The 18,749-nt window shown below is 40.9% G+C and overlaps 1 protein-coding gene across 5 annotated transcripts in view; it reads left to right on the top strand.

Annotated features, from left to right (window-relative positions):
* Positions 1 to 18,749, top strand: part of TBL1XR1 (TBL1X/Y related 1) — a 180,547-nt gene that overhangs the window by 44,066 nt on the left and 117,732 nt on the right. The window contains exon 2 of one of the 5 annotated variants that reach the window (XM_063621707.1): positions 15,493 to 15,555. The exons of the other annotated variants lie outside the window; for them this stretch is intronic. Coding sequence (XP_063477777.1) covers positions 15,496 to 15,555 — 60 coding nt within the window. The 5' untranslated portion in view covers positions 15,493 to 15,495. The remainder of the gene's footprint in view (positions 1 to 15,492; positions 15,556 to 18,749) is intronic. 5 annotated transcript variants of the gene reach the window in all.

Here is an 18,749-nt window from a genome sequence, read left to right as displayed (position 1 = left end):
TTTAGTTTTATTTTTTACAGAGAGAAGGGTGTTAATCTCCAACTCTAAATATGATTTACCTATTTCTTTTTAAAAAGTTCTGTCAGCCGGGCGCGGTGGCTCATGCCTGTAATCTCAGCACTATGGGAGGCTGAGGTGGGCAGATCATGAGGTTAGGAGTTTGAGACCAGCCTGGCCAACATGGTGAAACCCCGTTTCTACTAAAAAAACCAAAAATTAGCTGGGCATGGTGGCAGGCGTCTGTAATCCCAGCTACTCGGGAAGCTGAGGCTGGAGAATCGCCTGAACCTGGGAGGTAGAAGTCGCAGTGAGCCGAGATTGTGCCATTGTACTCCAGCCTGGGCAATAAGAGCAAAACTCCTCCTAAAAAATAAAAATAAAAATAAAAAAAAAAGTTTGTCAATTTCTAGATTACAGATTTCCAAATTAAGGTGTTAGGTACACACATTTAGAATTTTTATGTTATCTTGATGGATTAACCACTTTATCATTAAGAAATGTTCCTCTTAGTCCTTGCTCTAGAGTACCTTGTTTGATATTAATGTATCAATAATCAGATTACACTTAGAGCTTCCTTATGCTTAATTTTATCTGAGATATATTTTCCATTTTTTATTTATCATCTATTTTCATAGTTAACATGGGATTCTTTTAAACAAGATATAGTTGGATTTTTGTTTGTTTTTAAATCCAAGCTGATAATGGGATTTAGATAATTTGCATTTAACATAATTATTAATGTGGTTGAATTTATACCATATTGATATTTGTTTTCTATTTGTCTTATCTGTTCTTTTTTTTTCTTTTTCTTGGCGCCTTGATTTAGTAATTTTTAGCACTCCATATTATTTCTACTATTGTCTTATTAGCCATACCTCTTTGTTTATTTTAGTGGCTGCCCCGCAGTTCACTTATTGCATACCTTTTTTTTTTCTTTTTGAGATGGAGTGTTGCTCTTGTTGCCCAGGCTGGAGTGCAGTGGCGCGATCTTGGCTCACTGCAACCTCCGCCCCCTGGGTTCAAGTGATTCTCCTGCCTCAGCCTCCTGAGTAGTTAGGATTACAGGCGCATGCCACCACGCCCAGCTAATTTTATTTATTTATTTATTTATTTATTTATTTATTTATTTTTTATTTTTTATTATTTATTATTTATTTTTTTGAGACAGAGTCTTGCTCTTGTCGCCCAGGCTGGAGTGCAGTGGCTCAATCTCGGCTCACTGCAAGCTCCGCCTCCCGGGTTCACGCCATTCTCCTGCCTCAGCCTCTCCGACTAGCTGGGACTACAGGTGCCTGCCACCACGCCCGGCTAATTTTTTTTGTATTTTTAGTAGAGACGGAGTTTCACCGTGGTCTCGATCTCCTGACCTCATGATCCGCCCGCCTCGGCCTCCCAAAGTGCTGGGATTACAAGCGTGAGCCACCGCGCCCGGCCCCAGCTAATTTTTTTAGTAGGGGTTTCATCATGTGGCCAGGCTGGTCTCAAACTCCTGACCTTAGGTGATCCATCCGCCCCAGCCTCCCAAAGTGCTGGGATTACGGGTGTGAGCCACTGCGCCTGGCCTTTATTGCATACTTTTTACAGTCTATGTTCAAGTAAAATTATTGCATTTCACATATAGTGTTAGATTTTTTTATAATAGTATACATCTATTTCTCCCTTTTATGTTCTATTTTTGCTGTATATTTTATATGCTATAAACACTGGATATTATTTTTACTTTAAACAGTTAATTACTCATTTAGAGGAATTTTTGAAATGAAAAGTCTTACATGTGCATGCATATTTACTAGTTCGGGCACTCCACATGTCTTTGGGAAGATCGAGGTTTTCCACGTGTATCTGTTGTTTTCTTTCTGCTGAATAACTTCCTTTAACACTTCTTCTAGTCAGGTCTCTTGGTGAGAAATTCTATCAACTTTTAGTTTGTCTGGTAGAGTCTTTGTTTCCCCCTTCATTTTCAAGGATATATTCACTGAGTATAGAATTATGTGTTAATCTTTTTACTTGAACACTTTATTTTATTTATTTTTTTGAGACACTGTTCACTCTGTTGCCCAGGCTAGAGTGCAGTGGTGCGATTTTGGCTCACTGCAACCTCCACCTCCCGGGCGATTCTCATGCCTCAGCCTTCCCAGTAGCTGGGATTACAGGTGCACGCCACTACGCCCAGCTAGTTTTTTTATTTTTAGTAGAGATGGAGTCTCACCATGTTCATCAGGCTGTTCTCCAACTCCTGACCTCAAGTGATCCACAAACAGTGTGGTTCTGTTGGGTAGCACCAGCTTAATAGGAATGTGAGCCAGAATTGCAAAGATCTAAGCAGGCTTTTAGGAAAGCTGTGTGGAAAATGGAAAAAGAGCAAAGGGAGATAGAAGCAATAATAAAGTAATTAGGGATAATCAAGAACAAAGTAAATGGGCTATGAAATTCTGAGATGGCTCTAAGAATGATGGTTGGAGAAATCTATATAGAAAATAAATAATATGTAGAGATATATAGAACCTAGGACCAACATGACTTGAGTAGTAAGGAAATAAAGATGACAGCTTTCTGCAAAAAGCTAAGAAAAAGAGTGGGGCGGCTGGGCACCATGGCTCACTCCTGTAATCCCAGCATTTTGGGAGGCCGAGGTGGGCAGATCACGAGGTCAGCAGTTCAAGACAAGCCTGGCCAAAATGGCGAAACCCCATCTCTACTAAAAATACAAAAATTAGCCGGGCGTGGTGGTGGGTGCCTGTAATCCCAGTTGAAACCCCAGAGGCAGAGGTTGCAGTGAGCTGAGATCGTGCCATTGCACTCCAGCCCGGGCAACAAGAGCAAGACTCTGTCCAAAAAAAAAAAAAAGGTGGGCCTTAAATTAGTCAAGTAATTGGCTCTGGGGAAATTAATGAGAAGATAGATCTGGAGTGAAAAGTAAAAAGCATAATCTAAAGTGAATGTAGCAACTTAAAAGGTTCGTGGACTGAAAAAGGGTGACAGCTGGGAGCATCTTTGGAAGAAGTTTTCAACATAGCCAGGCTGAATAAACTTTTAATTTGCTATAATCATAGTTAATTTATTTCTCATTCACTCATACTGTTAACCATTTGAATCAACTTGGAACAAATTGTATTCAGTAGTATTAAGAGTACAGTTTCTTTCTTTCTTTCTTTCTTTTTTTTTTTTTTGAGATGAAGTCTCGCTCTGGTTCCCCAGGCTGGAGTGCGATGGCGCTATCTTGGCTCACTGCAATTTCCGTCTTCCAGGTTCAAGTGATTCTCCTGCCTCAGCCTCCCTAGTAGCTGGGATTACAGGTGCCTGCCACCACGCCCGGCTGATTTTTGTATTTTTAGTAGAGACAGGGTTTCACCATGGTGGCCAGGCTGGTCTCAAACTTCTGACCTCAGGTGATCTGCCCGCCTTGGGCTAGGATTACAGGTGTGAGCCACCGTGCCCGGCTGGGAAAATTCTTTTTATCTTCAGGTGATGAAAAATTAGTCTGAGATTTCACAGTGGCTGAGACAGAGCATATACCTCAGGTGTTCTGGAGTACAGCTGGTTTCACACTCAGCCTGTTTTTCATTTTATTGTGTAAACCAGTGGTCCCCAACCTTTTTGGCACCAGGGACCAGTTTTATGGAAGACAGTTTTCCACGGACAGAGGGTAGGGGGGTGGTTTCATCAGGCATTAATTAGATTCTCATAAGGAGCGTACAGTCTAGGTCCCTCAAATGTGCAGTTCACAATAGGGTTCACGCTCCTGTGAGAATCTAATGCTGCAGCTGATCTGATAGGAGATGGAACTCAGGTGGTAATGCTGGCCCCACTGCCGTGGACTGGTACCCACAGCTGCAGCCGGGGGGTTGGGGACCCCTGGTGTAAACCATCACCAACTAAGAAAATCAAATGCAACTGTTTTTAATACTGCTTTTGATACACACTGGTAATATTAAGCTATACTGAAACATAAATACTTGAAAAATACTTCATAAGGAGAGGTGGTTCAATGTGAAAAATGTGTGGCTCTGAGAGTCATAGATTTGGCTTTCTTCCCAGCTTTGCTTTTATATACCACTGTGACCCTTCACAAGTGACTCAACTTTCTCTTCACCACAGCGGTGCTATGTATAAAATAAAGGAGTTGAACAGCATGTTTAAAGTGTCTGATTCTGTGATTTTATGTGTTTTTGTTTATTATTACTAGCTTTTCTGAGCTACCTCAGAAACAAGTATATTACATATAGTTATAACCTGATTTGTAAGAAAGAATGTTTTAAGTTTTGAACAACTCACCTTCCAGTACAGTGAGATCTGATCTCAGATTCTCACACATTCCAGTTTGTGTCTTAATTTTCAAATGAAGGTAAAATAAAAAGCTTTGTGATTGTTTCTCCTTATTAATTCTTTATTACTTTCTTTTTTTTTTTTTTGAGACAGAGTCTTGCTCTGTCTCCCAGGCTGGAGTGCAGTGGCGCGATCTCGGCTCACTGCAAGCTCTGCCTCCCAGGTTCACGCCATTCACCTGCCTCAGCCTCTCCAAGTAGCTGGGACTACAGGCGCCCGCTACCACGCCTGGCTAATTTTTTGTAGTTTTAGTAGAGACAGGGTTTCACCGTGGTCTCGATCTCCTGACCTCGTGATCCGCCCGCCTCGGCCTCCCAAAGTGCTTGGGATTACAAGCGTGAGCCACCGTGCCCGGCCTACTTTCTAAGCTTACCTTAACTGGAATTATGTCAGCGTCCTTAGATAATTACTTTCTGTTAGAGCCTGCTCAGCTGCATGGCACCTAGACAGAGGCCTATACAGGACATATTTTTCCACACAGAAAGGTCATTTTGGGAGTTGAGGTTAGGTAGAGCTGGGAATACTACCAAGAAATGGGAAGAAAAATTCTACAACATTAAACTATGTGACGTGGAAAAACAATACCTGAATCTGAGGACTTCAAAGAGACATGATATTTTGTTTTGTTTTCCGAGGTAACTCAGTCTGTAGTTGCTGAAAGAGGAGGAAAGGATTGGACACTGGTCAGTTTTCAGTTTTAGTGACCTGATAGCGTTTGGTCTCTGGATTTGGCATGCATGAAGGCATCCATCCTGCTTGGAGTATTTCATAGCAGCTGCACATTCCTGTTGTCTGGCTTATTTTGCCGGGTTTTAAGGAACTGAGGACTCTGTACTCTGTTAAAATATCAACCTCTTTGACACCACACTGTTTGCTCCTCTGTTGTAGTCTTGAATACCATTCCATATGTCTCTCTAAGGCCAGTTTGTTAAAAAAAATCTTCCTTACTACTGGGCTTTTCAGTTTCTGGGGAAGACAGATAATTAGGAGGGTGCATTTGGCTCTTGGTTGACAACATGTTGATTGTTCCGAAAACAACCCTTTTTGACACTAAATTCTAGTTTGATACTCTTGTTTGGAATCAGGTAAGAGAAAAAATGGGACTTTGTGGTTTAATTATTGAGTAAATTGTATAGTACGCTACGTATGGCATGTTCTCAAAGTAGATAATCTGGGATGATAACAAATATATTAACACCCACTTTAAGATTTATTTAAATTGACATTTCCTTAGTTATATTAGAATAATTTTAGAGCAGAGGTCAGCACACTGTTAATGTAAAGGATTAAGGTTTAGATAGTAAATACTTTAGGCATGTACTGAAGTCTGCTGTTAGGAAGCAGCCATGGATAGTATGTAAATGAATAGGCACGGCTGTGTTCCAGTAACGTTTTATTTATGATACATCGAAGTTTGTATGATTTTCACAGTGGCGTTGTGTCCCCCTCCCAACCCCACCTCCCAAAACCATTTAGAAATGTAAAAATTATTCTTAGCTTGTGGGCCATACGGAAGCAGGTAGGATTTGGCCCACGGGCTATCATTTGTCAACTCCTGTTTCAGAGCAACGGTGATGAGTTTTGTTTCGGTTGCTTGCTTGTACTATTTAAGTGATTAATTGTAGAATTAGTATAATACAAAATTAGTTAAAAAGCTTTAAAATCTAGGTGGCCTATTAGTAAATTAGCCGTTTTAAGCCCCAGTTTTCTTATATGTAAAATGAGAATAAGTATTATAAAATATATTCTTCATTATAAACAACAGAACTTACCCTGGCTTCTGTAATCAGAGTAGGGAATATTAAATATTATTAAGGTATATTAGGTGGTTCACAGAGTCATTGGGGGAGTGCTAGAGATATAGATTTAAGTCCAAGCTTCTGGGAACATTGCCTGAAACCATGTGCAGAACTAGATTTGAGAAAGCCAGGGATACTGAACACTAAATACTAGACACTCAGTTTGATTGCAGATGCGACTGTTGTTGCCTCTGGTGCTGTTCCATTGACAGGTACTCCACATTGCAGTCACTAGGAAATGGCTAGCATTGGCTGTTGCCATCATCAGAAGCCAAATATGTCGCCGTCTTGGGACTGAGCAAGAAATGGAAGCTCTGTTCATTGCTTACTTCTAAAGCAAAGTCACCTGGAGTTTTTTTTTTTGAGGGAGTTTTGCCTTTCGTTGTCCAGGCTGGAGTGCAATGGCGTGATCTCGGCTCACCACAACCTCTGCCTCCTGGGTTCAAGTGATTCTCCTGCCTCAGCCTCCTGAGTAGCTGGGATCACAGGCATGCACCACCACGCCCAGCTGATTTTGTATTTTTAGTAGAGACAGGGTTTCTCCATGTTTGCCAGGCTAATCTCAGACTCCTGACCTCACGTGATCCACCCGGCCTCCCAAAGTGCAGGGATTACAGGCGTGAGCCACTGCACCCAGCCAATTTTTATTATTTTTATTTTTTTCTCGAGTCTTATTCTGTTGCTCAGGCTGGAGTGCGATCTCGGCTCACTGCAATCTCCGCCTCTTGGGTTCAAGTGATTCTCCTGCCCCAGCCTCCCGAGTAGCTTCTGTTACAGGCACGCGGCACCATGCTCAGCTAATTTTTTGTATTTTTAGTAGAGACAGGGTTTCACCATATTGGCCAGGCTGGTCTTGAACTCCTGACGTCATTATCCACCTGCCTCAGCCTCCCAAAGTGCTGGGATTACAGGCGTGAGCCACCGTGCCTGATGGAGGTTTATTTTTGAGATCAAAGAGTATGCCATGTCTTTAGCCATAAGGGAAGCTGGGAATTTTAAATTCTAATTTCTAGTTTAGATAGTGAGTAGATTTCAGAATGTGGAAATATCCACAAATTAAAAAGTCTTTTCAAACTTGATAGATGTCCACAGCAGTAAATACTTAACTGTCCCCTATCAGCATGTATACCTCCTTTTGTACTTAAACTTCCGACATCCTTAACAAGCTGTCATCTAAAAAATCTACAATTTATAAAAAGTTTGTGTTCTATTCTAAATTGGTGAGTTGGTTATTTAGATCCTAAAATTGATTCTTCATTCAGAACAAAAAAATTATAAATAACGGACTTGTTTCCAAGGTAGCCAGAATAAGGTTGTTGACAAAAGCTAAGTGTCTGTTTCACAGAGATAACTTTCTTAATGGTGGAAAGATTCTGAGTGTTATCATATTGCTACCAGGTAGCTCTGTGTTCTCTGTGAAATGTGGTACTGTTCGGTGTGGAGGTGAGAGGAACTCAAGAGTTAATTGTTGCTTATAGTAGATCACATTATTCAAAAACAGTTGCTTCCCTTCTTTACTGGCTTCTCCCTACAGTAGGACCTCCTACTTGTGGGAGGAGTACTTGCTTGTTCCTGTGGACATCAGGAATGGCCGTGGAACTTGATTTGGCCACTGGAAGATGAGTAGAAGTGATTATTTGTCATGTCTAAGCTGAAGCCTTATTAGGAGCCATTGCATGAATGATTTTTGCTTATTTTCCTCAGCCCCAAGAAAAACGGGTCAGATAAAGGCTATTTCTTTTGCTAGATTCCAGAATGAGGAAGATGCCTGTAGCCAACCTGTAGCTGACAACAAAAATGAGAAATATGTTTTGCGCTGTCTGTTGAACCCAAGACCCTTTCAGAGTTAAAACTAATTTAATAATCATAAGTACTTTCTTTCACTGTGTTGACATTTGCACTTGGGCTGAAAAGTGATATTTTGGAAAACTTACTGGTTAGGAAAAAATCAGTGCAGTTTCTTCAAACTATGTTCTGCACCACCATCACCACATATTTATGGTAAACGAAGTTTTACTTGGTGGGGCATGGTGGCTCATCCCTGTGATCCCAGCACTTTGAGAGGCTGAGGCAGGAGAATTGCTTGAGCACAGGAGTTTGAGACCAGCCTGGGCAACATAGGGAGACCTCGTCTCTATAAAAAAACCTTGGGAGGCCGAGGCAGGCGGATCACAAGGTCAGGAGATCAAGACCATCCTGGCTAACACGGTGAAACCCCGTCTCTACTAAAAATACAAAAAAATTAGCCGGGTGTGTTGGCGGGCACCTGTAGTCCCAGCTACTCGGGAGGCTGAGGCAGGAGAATGGTGTGAACCCGGGAGGCGGAGCTTGCAGTGAGCCGAGATCGCACCACTGCACTCCAGCCTGGGGGACAGAGAAAGACTCCGTCTCAAAAAAAAAAAAAAAAAAAAAAACAACCAAAAATGTTAGCTGGTCTTGGTGGTGCGTGCCTGTAGTCCCAGCTACTTAGGAGGCTGAGCTGGGGTGATCCCTTGAGTCCAGGAGGTTGAGGCTGCAGTGAGCTAAAATCATGCCATTGCCCTCCAGCCTGGGTGATAGAGTAAGACAACATATCTTAAAAAAAAAAAAAAAAAAAAGTCTTAAGAATGTCCTTGATGAAGCAGTAAAAAGTATTAATCTAAAAAAATAATCTGAATCATTTTAATGGTCTTTGTGATGAAATGAGAGATGTTCATAAGATACTTATGAATGCAAAAGTATGATGGTTTCAGAGGGAAAACTCTTGGGCATTATTTGAATGAGCAGAATCAGCCTTCTTTAATTTTCGCTTGAAACAGTGACTCACTATGGTGATTCTGACATGAGCATTTGAGAGATATTTTCTCAAACAAAGTGAGCTTTTACTGTAAGGAAAACAACGGACGGTATTTGTTGCCAGTGATAAAATCTGAGATTTCACGTGATAGTTTGGGTTTTGGAAAATTATTAGGTACTGTGAGCTTGATAGCTTCCTGTTATTTAGACTTTTTCTGATGATCTTGGTAAAAGTAGTAGTGAATACAATTTTTTTGTTTGTTTGAGACGGAGTCTCGCTCAGCTGCCTAGGCTGGAGTTCAATGGCGTGATCTTGGCTTACCACAACCTCCGCCTCCTGGGTTCGCGACCAGCCACGTGAACATGGTGAAACCCCCATCTCTACTAAAAATACAAAAACTACCTGGGCATGGTGACGGATGCCTGTAGTCCCAGCTACTCAGGAGCCTGAGACAGGAGAATCACTTGAACCCAGGAGGCGGAGGTTGCAATGAGCCGAGATTGCGCCATTGTACTCCAGCATGGGCAGCAAGAGCAAAACTCCCATCTCAAAACAAACAAAACATATCATATGAAAGCCAGAAAACTGACTTAACCTGAGGCAGTATAGTGAAGATGTACTGCTGTACAAGCCAAATGAAAGCAGATTGCTTCTGAAATTCTGTTTGTAGAGATAGAGAAACCTTTGCCAGAATGATAGCTGCATATCAGGTACTGAACTAAGCAGATCACATTTGAATACCAGCTCTTCCTTGTAGTCATTAAGATTAAAACACAGTCATCCTTTAAAAATATTTGTTTTCTGTATTAGCCAGACAGTTGTATTAAGTAGGCACCTGCTAGGAATTGCAATCCTTGCATCTTTCAGTTCTTTGACAATTCTTTCAGGAATGCAAATTACTTTTGTTTGGAGGGAGAGCTCCTGGGATCTCCATCAGACTTCCTGATAAAAACTACCCTGCAACTCCACCTGTCATGGCATCAGTATGGGAATTTTGTCTGTTGGAAAACTAAGAATGCCCTTTGCAACTATATGTTCAACACATGGAGAAGATAACCAATAAATTGGGAGGGTTAATCTACTCTGATAAATGGACTTTTGACCAAGACTTTATTATTTGACCACTGTCATTCCTCTTTCTGACAAATGTGCCACATTAGTGCTATCTGGGTATTTTAGAGATTTAAGAGTTAGCTTTTATAGTCCCAGAAAGGTCTGGGTGTTTCACTTTTCGAGTGCATGGTTACCTTAATAAGTGGCTGTTGATCTTTGTGGAAAGCCAAGAGGGAAATCACAGTACTTGTGATGTAATTATAGAGCTTTGTCTAAAGGGTACCTTGCCTTACTGCCTTCATTCTAGAGGGTCTGCGAACTTTGAGAGGCTGTTATTTTTCTGTCTTGGTGGCTTATGTACCCCTTGTCAGGTCTCTGTATTCCATACATATTTGTTTACCCAGGTTAGGAGTCAGCAGACTTTTTCTATAGGCGGCCAGATATACAGTCACTGAAAAAAACTATGCAGTGCTGCCATTATAGTGCTAAAGCAACCATAAATAGTACATAAATGAGCTTTTCTGTTCTATTAAAACTTTATTTACTAAAACACAGTGGGTCAGATTTGCCTCCGGTTGTAGTTTTCATACCTCTGGTGTAGATCACGTAGGATTATAGTGGAATGTCTTTATGTTACGGTTTTAGGGACTTTCCAAGGTTCCTGCAGACAAACCAGTTTGATAACCACTAGGTTCCTGTTCTTTAAGCTTGCCTGGTACCACTTGAAGTTATAATTAAACAGTCAACAAAATCAGACTGTGCATTTGAGTTTTGGTTTTAAAGCCTTAGAGCAGGGGTTGGCAAACTGCAGTCTGCAGGCCAAATGTGGCCACCCTGTTTTTTTGTGATCCACAGGTTAAAAATATTTTCCATAATTTAAAATAATTGAATAAAGAAGATCAAAAAAAGAATGATATTATTTCATGACAAGTTAAAAATTACATGAAATTCAAATTTTCATGTATAAAGTTTTATTGGAATACAGCCGCATTGATTAATTTATGTATAGGTTATGACTGCTTTCTTTTTATTTTTTATTTTATTTTATTTTTTTGAGGCGGAGTCTCCCTCTGTCGCCCAGGCTGGAGTGCAGTGGAGCAATCTCAGCTCACTGCAAGCTCCGCCTCCTGGGTTCATGCCATTCTCCTGCCTCAGCCTCCTGAGTAGCTGGAACTACAGGCGCCCGCCACCATACCCAGCTAATTTTTTTTTTTTTTTTTTTTAAGTAGAGATGGGGTTTCACTGTGCTAGCCAGGATGGTCTCAATCTCCTGACCTCATGATCCACCCGCCTTGGCCTCCCAAAGTGCTGGGATTACAAGCGTGAGCCACTGCGCCTGGCCAGGTTATGGCTGCTTTCACTTCACAACTACACAGTTGAGTAGTTGCAACAGAGACCTTTGGCCTTGGAAGAATTACTATCTGGCCCTTTACAGAAAAACGTTTTCTAACCTTGGCTTAAGAGGATGGAGAACGATTCTTTAATGTTGTACTTAGTAACTGCCTCTTTCTTTGTCAGTGCCATGAGTCAAAAACTTATGCCGTGAATATGTCACTTTGTGTTTTTTTTTTTTTTTTTTTTTTTTTGAGGTGGAGTTTCGCTCTTGTTTCCCAGCTGGGGTGCAGTGGTGTGATCTCGGCTCACTCCAACCTCCGCCTCCCGGGTTCAAGCGATTTTTGTGCCTCAGCCTCCTGAGTAGCTGGGATTACAGGCATATACCACCATGCCCGGCTATTTTATTTTCAGTAGAAACGGGGTTTCTCCATGTTGGTCAGGCTGGTCTTAAACTCCCTACCTCAGGTGATCTGCCTGCCTCCCAAAGTGCTGGGATTACAGGCATGAGCCACCATGCCCGGCCTGAATGTGTCACTTTCTTAACTCCAACACCGTTAGAAGTAGTCATCCCCACTCCACTGTCCTCGTATATCTGTGGCATGACCTTCATAGTTTTCTACCAGTCTCACTTGGTCCCCAAAGCGTTGTTTTCTTTAGTCACTTCATTGCAGATGACCACAGTTGATAATTTAATTTTGTTAGTGCCTGAATGAACTATCAGAGACCCATCTTGTATAATTAACGGTACCCTCAAACTGAATTGAAACCTAAACAATTGGATAATATTCTCAGATTCCCATTACCTTGAAAGTTTGCTCATTTACCTACTTCACAGGGTAGTTATAATAATTTAATGAGATAAATATAATCTAGTATTTTACTGAGTTTTCACTTGCACAGGCACTGAGCTAAGTGCTTTTCATACATAACAAAAAGTTTAATTTCAAAGGTTAGCTGATAATTATTTTAAATTTAGGAATAAATATCCCCCTGCCCCATCATCACTTCATGTACTGTAAAAAACTTACAGCATTTACAAGTTTTAAAATCACATTAAAGTAAAAGTGGTTGACATAAATTAATATCTTTGCCTATAATATTCCTTCCCTTTTTTTTTTTGACTTGCAGATACAGTTGATTTTCATTATTCACTGTAGTTATGTTCTTTTTTTTTTTTTTTTTTTTTTTTTTTTTTTTTTTTTTTTTTTTTTTTTTGAGACAGAGTCTCGCTCTGTCGCCCAGGCTGGAGTGCAGTGGCGCAATCTCGGCTCACTGCAAGCTCCGCCTCCCGGGTTCACGCCATTCTCCTGCCGCAGCCTCTCCGAGTAGCTGGGACTACAGGCGCCCGCCACCACGCCCAGCTAATTTTTTGTATTTTTATTAGAGACGGGGTTTCACCGTGGTCTCGATCTCCTGACCTCGTGATCCGCCCGCCTCGGCCTCCCAAAGTGCTGGGATTACAAGCGTGAGCCACCGCGCCCGGCCAGTTATGTTCTTTATAGTTGCTTGAACACCGACTTAGCAAATACTGAGCCATCGTTCCTACGGGAATATGCAGGGTTAGGTTCCTGTAGGCCTCGGTCATAACATTTTTGTCAGCTGATCAATAGTAACTTTGTGTGTTTCTGTTTAAAGATAACTTCCTAATATATATTGTTAATTGATTAATATTGCATTTAGAGTCAACAGCACTAAAACTCATATAAACAAAGCTTATTTCCCACACATATTTTCTCCACAGGCTTCTTGTACTTAGCAATACTAGACAGCCCTAAGCATAGTGATAAAGTGCTATTTTAAATAGTGAAATGACCAACAGAAAGCACAAACATGCAAAAATGTGGCACTAAATAGATCACACAAAGGACATTTTTTTTTACAATATGATGGCTGAAACAAGGCAGAATGCTGTCTTTTTTGTCTTCAGGTGGATAAGTGCACAGTGGGCACCTCAAATTTTTCACCATTTTGTGCATGTCTGCATATGACTGCAAAAGTGCTGCAAGTATTAATTTTGGTGCAAGCAGGCAAATTCATAAATGTGAAATCCATGAATTGGTGAGGATTGACTGTATTTCCCTTGATGCCACTAATTTATTATTGTAAATTTATTATCTTAAATTTTTATTTCACTTGCTTCTTAAACTTATTTATTTTAATCATAAATAGACATAAAAATTTACTGTATTAATTGTTAAAAAATGTATAGTTCAATAGTGTTAAGTAAATTCCTACTGAGATAGGAGACGGGACTTGACTCCAGAGTTGGGGCTTGGACTTTGCACCAGATGAAGACTAGCTGAAGCAGGGAAGAGATGAAAACACTTCTCCATAAAGACATGCCCACCAGTGTCATGTCAGTTTATCATTGCCATGGCAACACCTGGAAGTTTCTGTCCCTTTCCATGACAGCCACCTACAAGTTACCACACTTCTAGAAATTTCTGCAGAACCTGTTCCTTAGTTTCCATGTAATTAAGAGTAGGTATAAATGTGACTACAGAACTGTTCCTGAGCTGGCACTCTGGTCACACTCCTTATGGGCGAGCCCTGCTCTGCAAGGAGCAGTACCTCTGCTGCTGCTTCCACTAAAGTTGCTGTCAAACACCACTGGTTCACCCTGAATTCTTTCCTGGGTGAAGCCAAGAACCCTCCTGGGCTAAGCCCGAATTTTGCCTCTTGTCTACCCTGCACCACAATCAGTCTCCAGTATTCATCCTGCAAAACTGAAACTGTGCCCATTAAGCAACTTCTTCTCATTCCTCTCGCATCTAGCCACTGGCAACCACTATTCTTATTTTCTGTCCTTATGAATTTGAGTATTATAGGTACCTTATGTAAGTGGAATCATGTAGTGTTTGTCTTTTTGTGAACTACCTTAATATACTTAGCATAATGTCCTCACAGTCATCTATGTTGTAGCATGTGTCAGAATTTCCTTGCTTTTTAAGGCTAATATTTCACTGTATGTATAGACCATGTTTTGTTTATCTGTTGATGGACACTTTGGTTGCTTCCGACTTTTGGCTATTGTGAATAGTGCTGCTGTGAACATGGGTGTACAAATATCTCTTTTGAGATCCTGTTTTGTTTTGGTCCACTAACAGTTTATCTTTTATATGCCATACATACACATTGTAAAAATGAGTGAACCAACCAAATGGAACAGATGTACGCTGTAAAGTGATATGTTGAAAGTTCTTAGTTTGAGCTCATTCTGTTCACCAAATTCAGCTGTTGTTAAGACTTCGATATGTAACCTTGCAAATGTGTTTTTATGCACTTTCAGGTGTATATAAAAATATATGAAAAATAATACAATTTATATGTAGTTTAGACACTTGAGATCGTATGCATACTGTTCTGTTGATAACCTAATACATTGTGAATATTATTCATGTAAATACAAATATATTTTGTTCTTAACTTCTACCTGGTATTCTGACTTACTTAACTTCTACCTGGTATTCTGACTTAACCGTAACTTTTTAGAAATCAAAATCAGTTTTTAAATTATTTAAAAGTAATGCATGCATGCAGCAGAATCTCCAAACAGGATAGAATGATATGAAGAAAACTAAGATCTTTTTCCCCCATCTCCAAGCTTTCTAGAGGCAGCCACTGTATATAGTAATGTTTATTTCTTGCTTGCTTTATTTTAAATGATAAATTATACTAAGGAGTCGATATTAACTATGGGACATATTTCATTTGAAAGCTTTGAGAAAATTAGTGCATTTATTCTTCGTTACATTTTCTTTTTCCAGTTAAATATATTATTTTTACAAGATAAGGATTAGAGCAGGGGTGTCCAATCATTTGGCTTCCCTGGGCCACAATGGAAGAAGAATTGTCTTGAGCCATATATAATATACATTAACGATAGCTGATGAGCTAGAAAACAAAATCGCAAAAAAATCTCATAGTGTTTTTAGAACATTTATGCGGGTTGGACAAGCTTGGATTAGAGTTTGCAACTACGTGATTTTGAACCTCCTTTTTTCCTGTAGGATGATTTTTAAAATTGAAAAACAGAAGTATTGTTATGACTCTTATTCACTTATATTTATGAAGAAGGAAATAATACTGTCATTTAACTTGTTTTAAAGGAGAATCTCCCACTGTCAGTGACAAGGGTATACTCTTGTTTTCTTTTTCGCTTGTTACTTCTGGTTCATACTCAACTGTCACTGTTTCTTCCAGGTCATGTTGTGTTTTCTTGGATTCCTTCGTTGTTTTGCCACTTTACCTTTTCAGTTTTTTCATGTAAGTAAAATTTCAGTTCTTGAATGTCTGAAAATGCCTTTATTTTGACTCCGTGGCAAATCTGACTTGACAGCAATGCTTTCAACCTTTTTCATGTCGTAAATTGATAGAAAATGGTAATATTTGTGTGGTGGATGAGACTGCTTGTAGCAAAGGCCTCTGGCTGCTCACCTGATAACCCGTTGGTAGCACGCATTTGGGGAAGCTTTGGGTTATAGGAATATACGTTCAAGGTACTTTTTTCCTTTTTTGAGATGGAGTCTCACTCCGTCACCCAGGCTGAGGTGCAGTGGCGCCATCTTGGCTCATTGCAACTTTCGCCTCTGGGTTCAAGCGATTCTTCTGCCTCAGCCTCCCGAGTGGCTGGGACTACAGGTGTGTGCCACCATGCCCAGCTAATTTTTGTATTTTTATTAGAGACATGGTTTCAACATATTGGCCAGGCTGGTCTCGAACTCCTGACCTGGTGATCCGTCCACCTTGGCCTCCCAAAGTGCTGGGATTGCAGGAGTGAGCCACCGCACCCGGCTGTTGCAAGGTATTTTTCTTGTAGAACTTGGTAGACACTGCTATATTGTCTTCTAGCACCCGTTATTTCTGATTAGAAGATGAGTGTTAAGGTGATCTTAGTTTTGTTCTGGAAGCTTTCTTGGCATTCTGAAATTTTACTGGTGAGACTCCAGTTACAGGTATTTTTCATTTGTTTTTAATGTTACTCAGAGTGTTTTCAGTTTGACAACTGAATCATTCTTCAGCTCTTGGAAAGTTTAACTTGCCCCCTCCATCTCTCTCTGTTCTTCACTTTTGCATGTCTTAATGTTTAAGTAGATGTTGGACTGTCTAGATTGTCAAATTTTCGCTTTTTTTTTTAAACTACATTTTTGGTTTTTTTGCTTTACTTTCTGGGAAATGTTTATATTCTAGGCAAGTAAATTTGGTGTTTAGTTATGTCCCATTTTATTACACAGTTGAGTTTTTATGCTTTATTTTTTATTTTTTATTTTTTTTTGAGATGGAGTCTTTCTTTGTCACCCAGGCTGGAGTGCAGTGGTGTGATCTCAGCTCACTGCAACCTCTACCTCCTGAGTTCAAGCGATTCTCCTGCCTCAGCCTCCCAAGTAGCTGTGGCTACAGGCGCGCGCTAGCACTCCCAGCTAATTTTTGTATTGTCTCTTTTCTTTTAGTAGAGACAGGGTTTCACCATGTTGGCCAGGCTGGTCTCGAACTTCTGACCTCAGGTGATCTGCCTGCCTTGGCCTCCCAAAGTACTGGGATTACAGGCATGAGCCACCACACCCGGCCAGTGCTTTACTAATTTTTAATAGCCATTGCTATTTGTTTTTTTCTTAAATGTGGCCTATTTTTTTTTTTTTAATCTTGCAGTGTGTTTTTTGAGTCCCTATGAGGATATTAATGATAATTAAAATATGTTTGTCTGTTCCTTAATTTCTGTATGTTCCTCTTGCACCTTTTATACTATTAGGTTTCGGCAAATTTTTGGTGCATCTTGGTTAGTATTGTTGGTTAAAGTATGTTTCTGTTGCAGTATGTATAATCGTTCTTTTTCTATGAGGCTTCTCTCTTGAATAGTAGTTTTGGTGACAGGTTCTGTGAAATGGGGTCAGGTATGGACCAGCACTACTCCTTTTAGGGAGTATGGGTGAGGAGTCAGCAGGCACATGGTACCCTGCTCGCTTGGGTTACTGTGGTGTCTTCAGTACTTCCAAGGAGCAGTGCTTTGGTATATTTCACTCAAATGGTGAGAGATCCCTTCGTCTTTCCCTCCTTTTTCTCCCTTTTTGCTTCCAGCGCCTTTTATTTCTCTTTCAGCATTAGAGGTCTGGTGTTGCCTTCATCTTTGTGCTGTACTGCTCTCTCCGGCCTGGCTACTGTCACAGAAAGCCTTACCTGGCAACGATGCCCACTTTTTTTTCCCTTCCAGACAGGGTCTTGCTCTGTCACCCAGGCTGGAGTACAATGATGTGATCACGGCTCACTCCAGCCTCAACCTCGAGGCTCAAGTGATCCTCTCGCCTCAGCCTCCCAAGTAGCTGAGATCACAGGAGTGTGCCACCACCCCAACTAATATTTTTACTTTTTATAGAGATGGAGTCATACCATGTTGCCCAGGCTGACCTCACACTCCTGGGCTCAACCAGTCCTCCCACCTCGGCCTCTCAAAGTGCAGAAATTGCAGGTGTTTGCCACTGCACCCAGCCAATGCTTTTATAGAGATTCCTTCTCTGGCTTTATCCTTACCTTTAAGAGCTGCCACCAATCAGCATTTCTGTTAACAGGGTCAGAGGATGGGGTCATCTGTCCAGAGTGTGGGTAATGCAGTGCCCTGATGAAGTACCATCATTGTTTCCTTCTCCTTGTGGTTGTGATTAGTATATAACTTGGAACTTCTCTAGTACGGCCTTGAAAAGACTTTCATGTCTTAAACGTGGGGTTTTTGGCAGTCTGTTCTACTTTCAACCTGACCCAAATTCTTTAGAATTTATCATCCTCCAGTGACATTTACTCGCTTTGCAACAGTGCTGTTGTTTCATTTTATCTTTGAGACAGGGTCTTGCTGTGTCCAGCAGGCTGGAGTACAGTGGCATGATCACAGCTCACTGCAGCCCCAACTTCACAGGCTCAGTTGATTCTTCCACCTTAGCCTCCCTAGTAGCTAGGAGTACGGGTACTGCCACCATTCATGGCTAATTTTTATATTTTTTTGTAGAGTCGGGGTTTTGCCATGTTGCCCAGGCTGTTCTCAAACTCCTGGACTCAAGTAGTCCACCTGCCTCAGCCTCCCAAAGTGCTGGGATGACAGGCCTGAGCCAAGGACCCTGACCTGTTGTTTCATTTTAGTTTAAATCTTTTCCCTTCATTTTGCGTGGGGCCTTGGAAAGGAGGAGCAGTAGATACATTTGTCTGCCTTGAACTGTAATTGGCTAATTTATGAGTGTAAATGTTCCCAGACATGTCTCTCTTCTTAAAAAATGTTTGATTTTGTTTATTTTTAATTAATTAACTAATTCATGTGTTTATTTTGAGACAGAGTCTCGAGTTCTATTACCCAGTGGGATGCAGTGGTGTGATCACAGCTCACTGCCTCCTCAACCTCATGGGCTTAATCAATTGATCTTCCTGCCTCAGCCTCCCGAGTAACTGGGACTACAGGCACACGCCACCACGCCCTGATG

This window comes from Symphalangus syndactylus, chromosome 17, assembly GCF_028878055.3.
Source record: "Symphalangus syndactylus isolate Jambi chromosome 17, NHGRI_mSymSyn1-v2.1_pri, whole genome shotgun sequence".
Classification (NCBI taxonomy): domain Eukaryota; kingdom Metazoa; phylum Chordata; class Mammalia; order Primates; family Hylobatidae; genus Symphalangus; species Symphalangus syndactylus.
The sequence above is the reverse complement of the archived record's forward strand: the minus strand, read 5'-3'. Positions and strand labels throughout refer to the sequence as shown.